The 12,741-nt window shown below is 43.1% G+C and overlaps 2 protein-coding genes across 11 annotated transcripts in view; one reads left to right on the forward strand and one right to left on the reverse strand.

The window, feature by feature from the left end:
• Positions 1-12,741, forward strand: part of MED12L (mediator complex subunit 12L) — a 1,138,385-nt gene that overhangs the window by 766,160 nt on the left and 359,484 nt on the right. For all 8 annotated transcript variants that reach the window (XR_010175887.1, XM_063916060.1, XM_063916058.1 and 5 more), the window contains one exon: positions 5,062-5,225. Coding sequence is in view for 7 of the 8 variants with exons in the window: in XM_063916060.1 (XP_063772130.1) it covers positions 5,062-5,225 (164 nt within the window). In the remaining variant the exon portion in view is untranslated. The remainder of the gene's footprint in view (positions 1-5,061; positions 5,226-12,741) is intronic.
• P2RY12 (purinergic receptor P2Y12) overlaps positions 1-12,741 on the reverse strand; it is a 160,570-nt gene that overhangs the window by 121,599 nt on the left and 26,230 nt on the right. The gene's annotated exons all lie outside the window — the stretch shown is intronic.

Raw genomic sequence — 12,741 nt, forward strand, 5'->3', positions numbered from 1 at the left:
AACTATATAGCTCCACCTCTGCCTCCACCTTGTAGACACTGCCACTGTAAAGCTCTACCCCCATGTACAGTAACACTGTGCCGTCCCCCCTGTGCCTCCACACTATGTACACTGGTTCTGTACAGCCCACCTGTGCCTACTGACACTGTGCATCTCCCCTGTGTCCCCACCCTGTGTACACTGGTACTATGAAGCCCACCTGTGCCCACTGTCACCATGCATCCCCCCTGTGTACACTGGTTCTATGCAGCCCACCTGTGCCCACTGACACTGAGCATCCCCCCGTGCTCCCACCCTGTGTATACTGGTACTATGCAGCACCATCTGTGCCCACTGACACTGTGCATCTCCCCTGTGTCCCCACCCTGTGTACACTGGTACTGTGCAGCCCACCTATGCCCACTGACACTGAGCATCCCCCCTGTGTATATTGGTACTATGCAGCCCCATCTGTGCCCACTGACACTGTGCATCTCCCCTGTGTCCCCACCCTGTGTACACTGGTACTGTGCAGGCCACCTGTGCTCACTGACACTGAGCATCCTCCCTGTGCCCCCACCCTGTGTATATTGGTACTATGCAGCCCCATCTGTGCCCACTGACACCGTACATCTCCCCTGTGCTCCCACCCTGTGTATACTGGTACTATGCAGCACCATCTGTGCCCACTGACACTGTACATCTCCCCTGTGCCCCCACCCTGTGTATATTGGTACTATGCAGCACCATCTGTGCCCACTGACACTGTACATCTCCCCTGTGCTCCCACCCTGTGTATATTGGTACTATGCAGCACCATCTGTGCCCACTGACACTGTGCATCTCCCCTGTGTCCCCACCCTGCGTACACTGGTACTGTGCAGCCCACCTGTGCCCACTGACACTGAGCATCCCCCCTGTACCCCCACCCTGTGTATATTGGTACTATGCAGCCCCATCTGTGCCCACTGACACTGAGCATCCCCCCTGTGCCCCCACCCTGTGTATATTGGTACTATGTATGCAGCCCCATCTGTGCCCACTGACACACTGCATCTCTCCTGTGCCCCCACCTTGTGTACACTGGTACTATGCAGCCCCACCTGTACCCACTGACACTGAGCATCCCCCCTGTGCCTTGTTACCGGGGAAATCTCCAGTGCGCATATCACTCAGAAATGGGTGCGGCGGACATTTTCCAAGTGATTTGTGTCTGCAGCGCAGGGCTGCCGCTGTGGGACTCCAGAGGGGTAAGTATAATATATAGGTGCATGGTGTGCAGTGTCCCCTGGACCCAGGGGACCATGTGCACTACATATGCCCCCATTATAGAAACCCTTTTGCCGCCTTTGTATAGTAAATGTCTGTACGACTGCATGTGGAAGCCTATCCCACCAATTGTTCTCATGTCGGCTGCCGCAGTCACCATCATTAAGATCTGGACTTACACCAGCCCCATGCTGGGTATCTATGAACCATCTGAAGGAGATGTCCAATCTCCTTTCGCATGTTGCAAATGAGCACGAAAGCCACCCAACACGCCCGCCACATGCCTACCTGAAAAAGGAGTTCTGTGTGATCGCATGGTCAGCGCCCAGTTACTGCCCAGAAACAACCATTTCACGGATAGTGTGGTCCATCGATGGACAGATGAACCCATAGGAAATAGCAATCTCCGTCCATGTGCAGATACCTGATACAGTGCATGTACAAAAGCTGATCTCTATCTTTGGAGCATGCACACAGTACGCTTACACCATGACCCCAATGAGTGGGCAGGCAGACATGATCAAAGTCACTGGTGATAGGGGAACATATACGCACTGGTGGCAGGGATAGTGCTGGGAGGACAGCACAAAGAAAGAGGGGCCTGCACGTGAACCCTTACAGCCCAAGAGATGCATACAGTATGTCTCAGCACCAGCATTATATACACCTAATTTACAACAAGTCATCATCATCATCAGTGTGTATTTGCACCTGCCTTGTAGCAGGTGCGAGAGCTATACACCTCCTAACAGGCACATAGTTGCAGAGTTACCGGTCTTCTTGAGCAGCATTAGCATGTACATACCAACATAGAACACTACCTACTTGAGAATGCATCTACCCAGCCACGTTCTGCATGCTCAAAGGCACAAACTGTGCCACGCCATCCAGCATAGTGCTCTCTCTGTATCAGACCCATAATGGCTTTTGGATGTTTTTTGCAGGTACTCATTAACAGCCAGCTACGTGTGACATGTGCAACTACTGTATAATAAATGTCTATGATATACCCTCTGGCTGGACATATGGCAAGGCACAGAAAAGCTGCAGCAGGCTCTCAGGGGAATTTTTACAAGCAGAGCCTCTGTCTGCATGTGCCCAACCCACTGACAGCAGGACATATTAGGGAGCATATTTTAATATTTATGGGATACTTTTTAGATATCTGATCTTACAAAAGTGCCACAATATTCAAAACCTCTCTAAAATTATTCCACCATTAAAACTAGATGATGGAAAAGCTCTCCAGTGTTTCCTGGGGGTAACATTAGGCAGTGTTATTTAGATTAACTAATTTATACAGTTGTTTGAAAGTTTTAAATGAATTGGGGTGTTTTGCAAACCGTTCTCTTTTTAACACAACCCTCACTTGCTTCCACTCATATTCTGTAAATAAAACATTTATCTGTATCCATTGCATTATAACACCCGCTTTATAAAGCTGCCCTCTAATATAATGCACACACGAAAATGTGTATCTACTGGCTGTGGACAATGAAAGTGCTCAACAAATGCCAGAATCAACTGCAAGGTGCATGGAGTAACCTTTAGGTAGACTTTATGGTTAAGTTTAGCTGGATCAAAACAGATTTTTGCAGTTTCGCTATATTTTTTGACAGCAAAGGAGATGTAGGAGGGTGTGTCTAATCAACCATATGCATGCAATTGACACAGTTGTAGCCAACTTTTCAGCCTTATCTTGTAAAGGCACATACACACAGTGAGATATTATCTGTCTCCGATTTTGGCTTTGTGATTTCCCCTGAACTCCCCCAGAGCCCAGAAGCACCGATTGTTACTATCTGTACCATCGATTTTTACTACGTGCGATTTTGACTAAGTGGCAAATTTGACTATACTTTGTACTAGAAAGTACACTAGATAGGCAAGATTGACTTAAGTGCACAGTCTATCTTTCCGTGCGATACCGACCCCGCGGGAGTGAGCATCGGTATCGCAAGCTGCCTAACACAGTGTGATTTGCACTAACTTTCCTAGTGATTTTGACTATATAGTCAAAATCGCAAGGATAAATCTCACCGTGTGTACACACCTTAAGATCTGGAGAGTCCCTACTGTACATAATTAACGTTGGTAATTGGTGTAAAATAACAGACCCGTATTGCAAAATACAACAATGACACTCCTACAGTATGTGCAAAAAGGGGAAATACCAACAACAGAATCCCGACCGATGGCATAATGCTGACAATGAAATCCGACAGAGCTAAGGATTCCCGGCGTCAAAATACCAACACCCGGAATCCCGAACCTTCTTTCAGCGGGATGCGCTCGCATTCTGACACGCGGGGGAGGGGTGTGTGTATGGTTAGCTACCGGGGGAGGGGGGGGTTAGCCACCTGGAAGGGGAGGCTAGGGTTAGACACCAAGGGGGGAGGGTTGGGCTTAGGCAAGGGGGTTGGTTAGGGTTAGGCACCACCGGGGAGGGTTAGGGTAGGGGGCAGGGGAGGGTTAGGGTACTTTTGGAGGGGCTGTCAGGATTCTGATGGCCGGGATGCCGCTGTCGGGATTCTGACCGCTGGCATCCCGTCCATTGGTATATCATACTGAACCTGCAAAAAGAAGTGTGTTCAAATGTATTTGTTGGCTTTAATCACATTAAGTTAAGGGGGTAGGAGTGCACCATAGGGTATGTCTGCAAACCTTTTAAACGGCTTCTATGCTGCTGTAATCCTGATGCTAAGTGGTAAGCAACTCCTCTAATCACTGGCTAGGTATCATTTATAAAATCCTAATAAAATAAATCAACTAAAATTGCAAAAGCACTAAAAAAACTGTGCTGGTCTACAAATAAATGATCAGTATTATACACATAAAGCACAAAGAGGAAGATTATATAAACCCTTTATACCTGGGCAGCACATACACAATTAGATATGGCTGAGTGTATTCTATATACAGCAGAGTTTGGGAACCTCACGCTCTCCATGATCCAACTGCTGAACTGTTGTGGAACAGAGAATGTGTTATTATCAGCTACTACCGGTCTGCTTTTCTTTGATGTCCTTATGTTTTGTCTTCTGGGGAATAAAATGCTGCAGGAATCGCCTTGATGCCCGATTGCACACACACTGTATCAGCCAATTACGGTAGTGCTGACATTACGGTAGTGCTGTCTCTCGCTCCTCTATGGAGTGCAATGGAAAACTGGCGATGCCGGCAGGATACAATGTGCTTTTACAAAACAGCACATCGCATTAGTATCAGGAATTGGATTCTTCTATATGTGTATGCAGAATACAGTGCTAAATTATGTTTTGTAGAATAGGATGCTTCTGTGTGAAACCGACAGATAATCTTGTATTTAGACAAATTCCTGAACACATTTATCAAGTTTAATTTCCTTTAAATGAAGTTATGATATAATCATACGATTATCAAGCTCAGAAATAAAATACTAAAAAATGTGTTAAATAGTGATTTAACAAGCAAAGCAGTTGAGCATGACGTTCTGATTATTATGGGCTCCAAGCTATTTTACACTAAATTACTATAATGGTTGAATAAATTGCTTTGTATGGCGTTGTCATGGTTATGCTACTTACAGTCCTTAATTATGATAATTGGATGATTATTTAATATTTTATAAATGAGGTGAAATCTCAAAAATACCCCCACCCCATATTTACTTACACTTTACTGTAAGCTTTTATGATCAGGCCCTGTCTGTCTTTCATTAACCTTGTATGTACTTGTTCTGTTGTTATAGAGTATGTGATTTGTAGTTTGCATAATATGTAATTCTGTTTTGTGTTTGTATTTCCTGAAGCCAATTTATATCCTGTTTTCCAGCTGCTCAATGAACTCAGCATTGTGGAAGCAGAATTGCTGTTGAAATCCTCCAACCTGGCAGGAAGTTACACAACGCGACTGTGTTTGTACATTGTGGCCGTGCTGAGGCGTTACCATGCCTGCTTAATTTTAAACTCTGATCAGACAGCGCAAGTTTTTGAAGGGTTTGTATTGAGTTCACAAATACTCTTGCAACAATAAACTTTACATTTCAGCATACGTACAGTGTAAGATGCCTAAACGGTGTCACTAAACAATTGTCGTTCATAAAACTTATACAAAGAGCAGAGCTGCACCAATTAGTTCATGTTGAGGGTCAACTCACGGTTTCTACCGCTGTTGATCTGAGCACCGAAGCTGTGTAGCCAATGGTATTACATTCTCAGTTCCAGAGTAATATTCTCAGCTGTTTGCACAAGGCGTGTTCAGTTTGGAACACTTTGGGGCTCTGAGTTTGGAGCAAAGCAAAAAAAAGCAAGTACTGTACCTAGACATACCATGCTGCAACGCTGCGGGAGCAAATACGTTTTTTTATTTACTTGTTTATTTATTTTGCATGCATAGTACATACTGGCTGCTTTTGCACTTAACCCACAAATGCTGGACACCTTTATGTTTACACATTTAAGGTGGGTACACACTAGGCAATGTGCTCTATCAGCGACGTTGCCTAATGTGTCCCCTTCCCGGGCCGTGTTGCCGGCTCCTGGACGACAGTCCAGATTGAGCTGCTTGCATGGCCGACAGCGAGGGTCATTAACGACCTGTGGGGTTGCGCATCGATTGTCGCTGGCGGCATACACACTTACCAAGAAAATGAGCAATGTTGCTCAGTAAGGGTGAAAATGAGCGACGTCACTCATTTTCCCGACAAGTGTGTATGCACCTTTAGAGTTCCGACCATACTTATCTACTCTCCTGGAAGCTGCAGGAGACTCTGATTTTTCAGGTAGCCCCCACTCCCGGAAGAAGGTGGATACCTTGTGATGGTATTGGTGGCTGTACACTGTCTGAGGAGGGTGTACAGTAACATTCTCACGTTCTGAAAAAAAAGCACTATTGGAACTTGATGAATTACATAATTTCTACATATCCATACTAAAGTATTGGGACTGTGGAAATTATCGGAGCAGATTTGTAACCAGGAGATATCTGTGATATATCCTGTGTTACAAGAATGATGAATGGCCCTGACACTTATTTTACACAAAAGTAGGCGACAAAGTAAATTTTCACCTACTTTTGTATAAATGAAGTGATGATGAATAGACCCTTAGATGTGGAGAAATGTGCTCTATACACAGTATTATCTTTTTTCCAGACTGTACATTTACGTTGACAAGGTTTATATTAGTATAGGATCTCTTAAATGACAGATTATGTGCTGGGTTAGAGAGCCCCCATGGGTTTACTGACATTTCAGCACTTTTAATGCTCCTTCCACACAGTATTTTGCACATTATATATAGAGCAATTCACTTTCAGTGCGGTTCTTCTGTCTCTCTTCTGCTCTGTCTTTGGACAGGGGGACATAGGGAAGACAAATACTCTCAGAGATAAATGATTACAGCAATAGATGAAGGAACACAGATGGAGTAATGATCTGCAAGGGAGTAACAGTCTCCTATTCTTATCAAATAACACAACTGAGGGAAGACAGACACAAAGTCGCCCATATGTTAAATAATTATGGAAGAGGGTACAGACCAGATCCATGCCATATATACACTCAGGTCCTGATTCAGAGCTGCACGCATGTAAAGCTGCATTGCCTGCACAGAAATAAGTGCCTGTATTCAGAGTTGGCCACGTCTAAGAGACCGCACAACTCCCACCCATCCATCTGCAGGTGTAGCCACTATCAGTATCGGCAGGTATACTTATCATCTCTGTCCTCTGTGCATGTCAGGCAGATCAGTGCATACGTACAACTCTGCTAAGCCTATATTCCCGCGATAAGCCATCAGAACACTCAGAACACTATTTGCTGCCTAGTTCCAGCTACTCAGTTGCAAGCAGAGATGTGGCTGACATTTATCATACGTAGTTGCTTCGGGTGCATGCGCAATATGAAAAATCCTTTCACAAAATGGACTTGTGTGCAACTCTGACTCCTAAACACACAGGATGCAGGTGTTTGTGAGGATTCAGCTTTTTTGTAGGGATAATGCTTTTTTGTTGGTACTGTGTTTACAGATCAGTAATTTACAGTCAATAAGCAAATCCAGCAGTGGGTAGAGACCCACGATGCTCAATCATACCCCTTTCACACCAAAATCTTGGGTCCAGCACGAGTCACTAAACGTGGGTTTCAAACAGTGTCACAGTGGGATGATATTAAACAATAGACAGAGAAGAAAACTCTCTTTGTTGGGGCACTCTTTAGTAATAAAATATAGTCTTTATTAGAAATTACATTAAAATAATAAACATGCCATTTTTTGGGTTCACAAAGATCCTCATAATAAATATATCTTACGAGTACATAAAGAATATATTGTTTTTTAACAATAATCCAATTGTGATGGTGTGTTATTCCCAATTTTGCTCATTCATTAGAGATGAGATAGTCTTGGTATGCTCCCCTTGTTGATTCTATATGTACTGAAGATACAATCAATCAATCAATCAATCAATCAATCAATCTGTATTTTAGTATGGTCTTTAAATAAAGGAATGTTCCAGCCAATGACCTTTATGATTAAATTATTTGGATCATAAATTATCCTTCAATCACAAATATGTCAAGGCTGTGTTTATTCAGCAATGTATATAACAGAGATCATAACTCAACAATGTATTGGATTCGTAGTTACAGGTAGAAGTATACATACTGTATATACATAACGTCATGTGAAATGGCCTGGATGATCAAAAATAAGATCCACAGCTTTTCATAATGACTGTAGCACTGACACAAGTAGAATGAGTCTGTGTATTGTAATATTTAGATGTAACAATATCACAGTTTAAATTATAAGGCTGAAGATATAGAGCTCATATGGCCTCTCCTTAGCTCCTGCTGCCTCCCTGTGTGGTGGGTTACAACATTGGACAGGAGGGTGAGGGTGCACAGGAGAAGGTCAGGGATGAAGAATTTAAAGAAAAAGAGAGGAATCTGCTTTTATTTGGTAATTCCCCTCCCACCCTGTTGGATATATCAGCGCAGAGAGGGAAGGGGGACACCGCAGAACGTGAGTCCCTCAGAATGTAGGAGAAGAAGGTGCCAAAGGAAACTGTAGAACCTCTTTCTATAACAATAAACAATCAGATTTTGTACTTTAATATTTTGAGACTGTAAATAGCTGCAAACAGGCTATGTAGCTTAGTCAGTATATATAAGATTACACTTACTGTAAATAGGCGTCTCTAACGAGATATACTGTATGAGACAATTGCAAAAAGAGTATTAAGATGGAGAAAGCGCTGTTTTTACAATTGAAGAGAGGCAAAGAAAAGAGTCACTGGAAATATTAAAAAGTTATAGGGAAATAAATTACAATACTTATCAGATGGTCGATGCTAAGGGCTGACCCTGCGTAAAAGGGTCAGTGATACCCAGGAAGGTTATGGACATGCGTTTCACCCTGTAAGGCTTGTTCACAAAGGTAGTTCTTGGTGAACAAGCCTTACAGCGAGAAACGCGCGTCCATAACCTTCCTGGGCATCACTGACCATTGTGCACAGGGTCAGCCCTTAACGTAGAAACATAGAATTTGACGGCAGATAAGAACCACTTGGCCCATCTAGTCTCCCGCTTTTTTTATCCTTTAGGTAATCTCAACCCTTTTTGAACCTTAATTCTTTGTAAGGATATCCATATGCCTATCCCAAGCATGTTTAAATTGCTCTACAGTCTTAGCCTCTACCACCTCTGATGGGAGGCTATTCCACTTATCCACTACCCTTTCTGTGAAGTAATTTAGCCTTAAATTTCCCCTGAACCCCCCACCCCCTCCCTCCAGTCTCAGTATATGTCCTCTAGTTCTAATACTTCTCTTCCTGTGAAGAATGTTTCCCTCCTGAACTTTGTTAAGACCCTTGGTATATTTGAAAGTTTCTATCATGTCCCCTTACCCTTCTCTCCTCCAAACTATACATGTAAAGATCTTTTAGTCTTTCTGGGTATGTTTTGTGATGTAGGCCATGCACCATTTTAGTTGCCCTTCTTTGTACAGTCTCTAATGTATTAATATCCTTCTGGAGATATGGTCTCCAGAACTGGACACAGTATTCCAGATGGGGCCGTACCAATGACCTATACAGTGGCATTATTACTTCTTTTTTCCTGCTACTGATTCATCTCCCTGTGCAACCAAGCATCTGACTTGCCTTTCTCATTGCTATGTTGCATTGCTTTCCTGCCGTTTTGTCACTTGAAATAGTGACTCATAAATCCTTTTCCTCCTCAGTAGTTTCCATTATGGGGGGTCATTCCGAGTTGATCGCTAGCAGAAAATGTTCGCTGCACAGCGATGATGCAAAAAAAGGCACTTCTGCGCATGCGTATGTGGCGCAATGTGCACGAGCGACGTACTTTCACAACGACCGATGTAGTTTCACACAAGGTCTAGCAAAGCTTTTCAGTCACACTGCTGGCCGCAGAGTGATTGACATGAAGTGGGCGTTTCTGGGTTTCAACTGACCGTTTTCAGGGAGTGTTCGAAAAAACGTAGGCGTGCCAGGAAAAACGCAGGCATGGCTGGGCGAACGCAGGGCATGTTCGTGACGTCAAAACAGGAACTGAACAGTCTGAAGTAATGCACAAAATGGAAAGCTGCTCAATCAGATTGTAATGTCACTCAGGTGCTAAAAGGGAGGGGTAATTCTGTGTAGGAAAAACAATGTGTTCCCTAATGCACACCGAGTGAAAAATATTACTACATAATAGTCAGATAATACGGAGATCTTAGTTGCGTATATCTGCAGATATAGGGTTAAGCCCCCAGGCCGATCGACAAGGCTTCTCCGTCACTGGGGGTCCCTAATACTAGGTATGGGTCCGGGGTGCAGGACCCCATCATGCCGGCACAGGTCGGCCACCCCAGGTCAGCACACAGGTGAGAATTAATAAGGGTTAATAAGAAGCACAGAAGTGCTATGTAAGTGGTGTGATTAAAATAATATATACAAAGTGATAGGGAAAATCATAAGTGTTAATAAAGTGTTAGGGTGTGCCGACCTGAAGCAGCCCAGCCATACCGACACAGGGGCCACGGCACCCCACACCCACCCCATAAATAATTACAAATATGTCTGGGTTAAATTCCCAGTGTAAGGCCACATGGTAATGGCTCCTACAGCATCTGAGAGCCAGCTTACCTGGAGATACCCCTGGCTTCCCCTATGGCACTCTGGAGTCAGCAATCTCTCCTAATGCTGACCCATCCATGCCTCTCTAAATACGATGCACAAAATGGAAAGCTGCTCAATCAGATTTTTTTTTTTTTCAGTCTGAAGTAATCGCAAGCGCTGAGTAGGTCTGAAGCTACTCTGAAACTGCACAAAATAATTTTGCAGCCACTGTGCGATCCTTTCGTTCGCACTTCTGCTAAGCTAAAATACACTCCCAGTGGGTGGCGGCATAGCGTTTGCACGGCTGCTAAAAACAGCTAGCGAGCAATCAACTCGGAATGACCCCCATAGTACCCTTGATACTATATTTAGCCATTGGGTTTTTTTGAGACCCAAGTGCATGATTTGGTATTTTTTTGCATTAAACTGTAGTTTCCACGTTCTTGACCATTTCTCAAGCCTACCTAGGTCATCAAGATCATATTTGTTTTACCCCTCCTGGTGTGTCTACCCTGTTGCATATCTTTGTATCATCTGCAAAAAGGCATACTTTGCCTTCAATACCATTTGCAATGTCACCCTTAGCACCGACTATCTTATTATTATTATCCTTTATTTATATGGCGCCACAAGGGTTCCGCAGCGCCCAATTACAGAGTACATTAATAATCAAACAGGAAAACAGCAACTTACAGTTGATGACAGTATAGGACAAGTACAGGGTAAATAAACATAGTTACATCAGCAGATGACACTGGAATAAGTATCAGGTGGCAGAAGACTGCTGGATGTGGTACAGTTGAAGATTATTAAAGTAAGGCAAAGGATAAGCACATGAGGGAAGAGGGCCCTGCTCGTGAGAGCTTACAATCTGATAAGTATTGTCATTTTTTTCCCTATAACGTTTTAATATTTTCAGTGACTCTTTTCTTTGCCTCTCTTCAACTGTAAAAACAGCGCTTTCTCCATCTTAATTCTTTTTGCAATTATCTCGTTAGAGACGCCTATTTACAGTAAGTGTAATCTTATATATACTGACTAAGCTACATAGCCTGTTTGCAGCTATTTACAGTCTCAAAATATTAAGGTACAGAATCTGATTGTTTATTGTTATAGAAAGAGGTTCTACAGTTTCCTTTGCCACCTTCTTCTCCTACATTCTGAGGGACTGTCGTTCTGCGGTGTCCCCCTTCCCTCTCTGCGCTGATACAGTATATCCAACAGGGTGGGAGGGGAATTACCAAACAAAAGCAGATTCCTCTCTTTTTCTTTAAATTCCTTATCCCTGACCTTCTCCTGTGCGCCCTCACCCTCCTATCCAATGTTGTAACCCACCACACAGGGAGGCAGCAGGAGCTAAGGAGAGGCCATATGAGCTCTATTTCTTCAGCCTTATCATTTAAACTGTGATTTTGTTACATCTAAAAATTACAAAAACAGACTCATTCTACTTGTGTCAGTGCTACAGTCATTATGAAAACCTGTGGATCTTATTTTTGATCACCCAGGCCATTTCACATGACATGTTATGTATTTATGAATACTTCTACCTGTAACTACGAATCCAATACATTGTTGAGTTATGATCTCTGTTATATACATTGCTGAATAAACACAGCCTTGACATACAGTATATGTGATTGAAGGATAATTTATGATCCAAATAATTTAATCATAAAGGTCATTGGCTGGAACATTCCTTTATTTAAAGACCATACTAATGTACAGATTGATTGATTGATTGATTGTATCGTATCTTCACTACATATAGAATCAAAAAGGGGAGCATACCAAGACTATCTCATCTCTTATGAATGAGCAAAATTGGGAATAACACACCATCACAATTGGATTATTGTTAAAAAACAATATATTCTTTATGTACTCGTAAGATATATTTATTATGAGGATCTTTGTGAACCCAAAAAATGGCATGTTTATTATTTTAATGTAATTTTTAATAAAGACTATATTTTATTACTAAAGAGTGCCCCAACAAAGAGAGTTTTCTTCTCTGTCTATTGTTTAATATCATCCCCAAGTGTCACTGAGCCAGCTCTCCATACAGTGTGAAATGGACCCAGGTCAAATAACCTGGATTACCTGTTCACACTGCCAAGTAACCTGGGTCATCCTGTGCCCAGTCCAGGTCGCTACCTGGATTGGATTGCCGGGTCACCTATTTTTTTCAGGTAACCCTTTCACACCTAGTTGCGACCTGGCAGTAACCCAGGTCAAAAGCTCGGTATGAAAGGGGTGTGTGAGTCTACTCCTTGTCAAGCAGCCTGAGTAAAGTGGGCTTGTCCCCACTGACACATCAACTTTGTGTTATGATATGCTGCATTTATTAATACATATTGCTCTTTTGCATGTAAGTCCCTGAGT

This window comes from Pseudophryne corroboree, chromosome 4 (genome assembly GCF_028390025.1).
Source record: "Pseudophryne corroboree isolate aPseCor3 chromosome 4, aPseCor3.hap2, whole genome shotgun sequence".
Taxonomy (NCBI): domain Eukaryota; kingdom Metazoa; phylum Chordata; class Amphibia; order Anura; family Myobatrachidae; genus Pseudophryne; species Pseudophryne corroboree.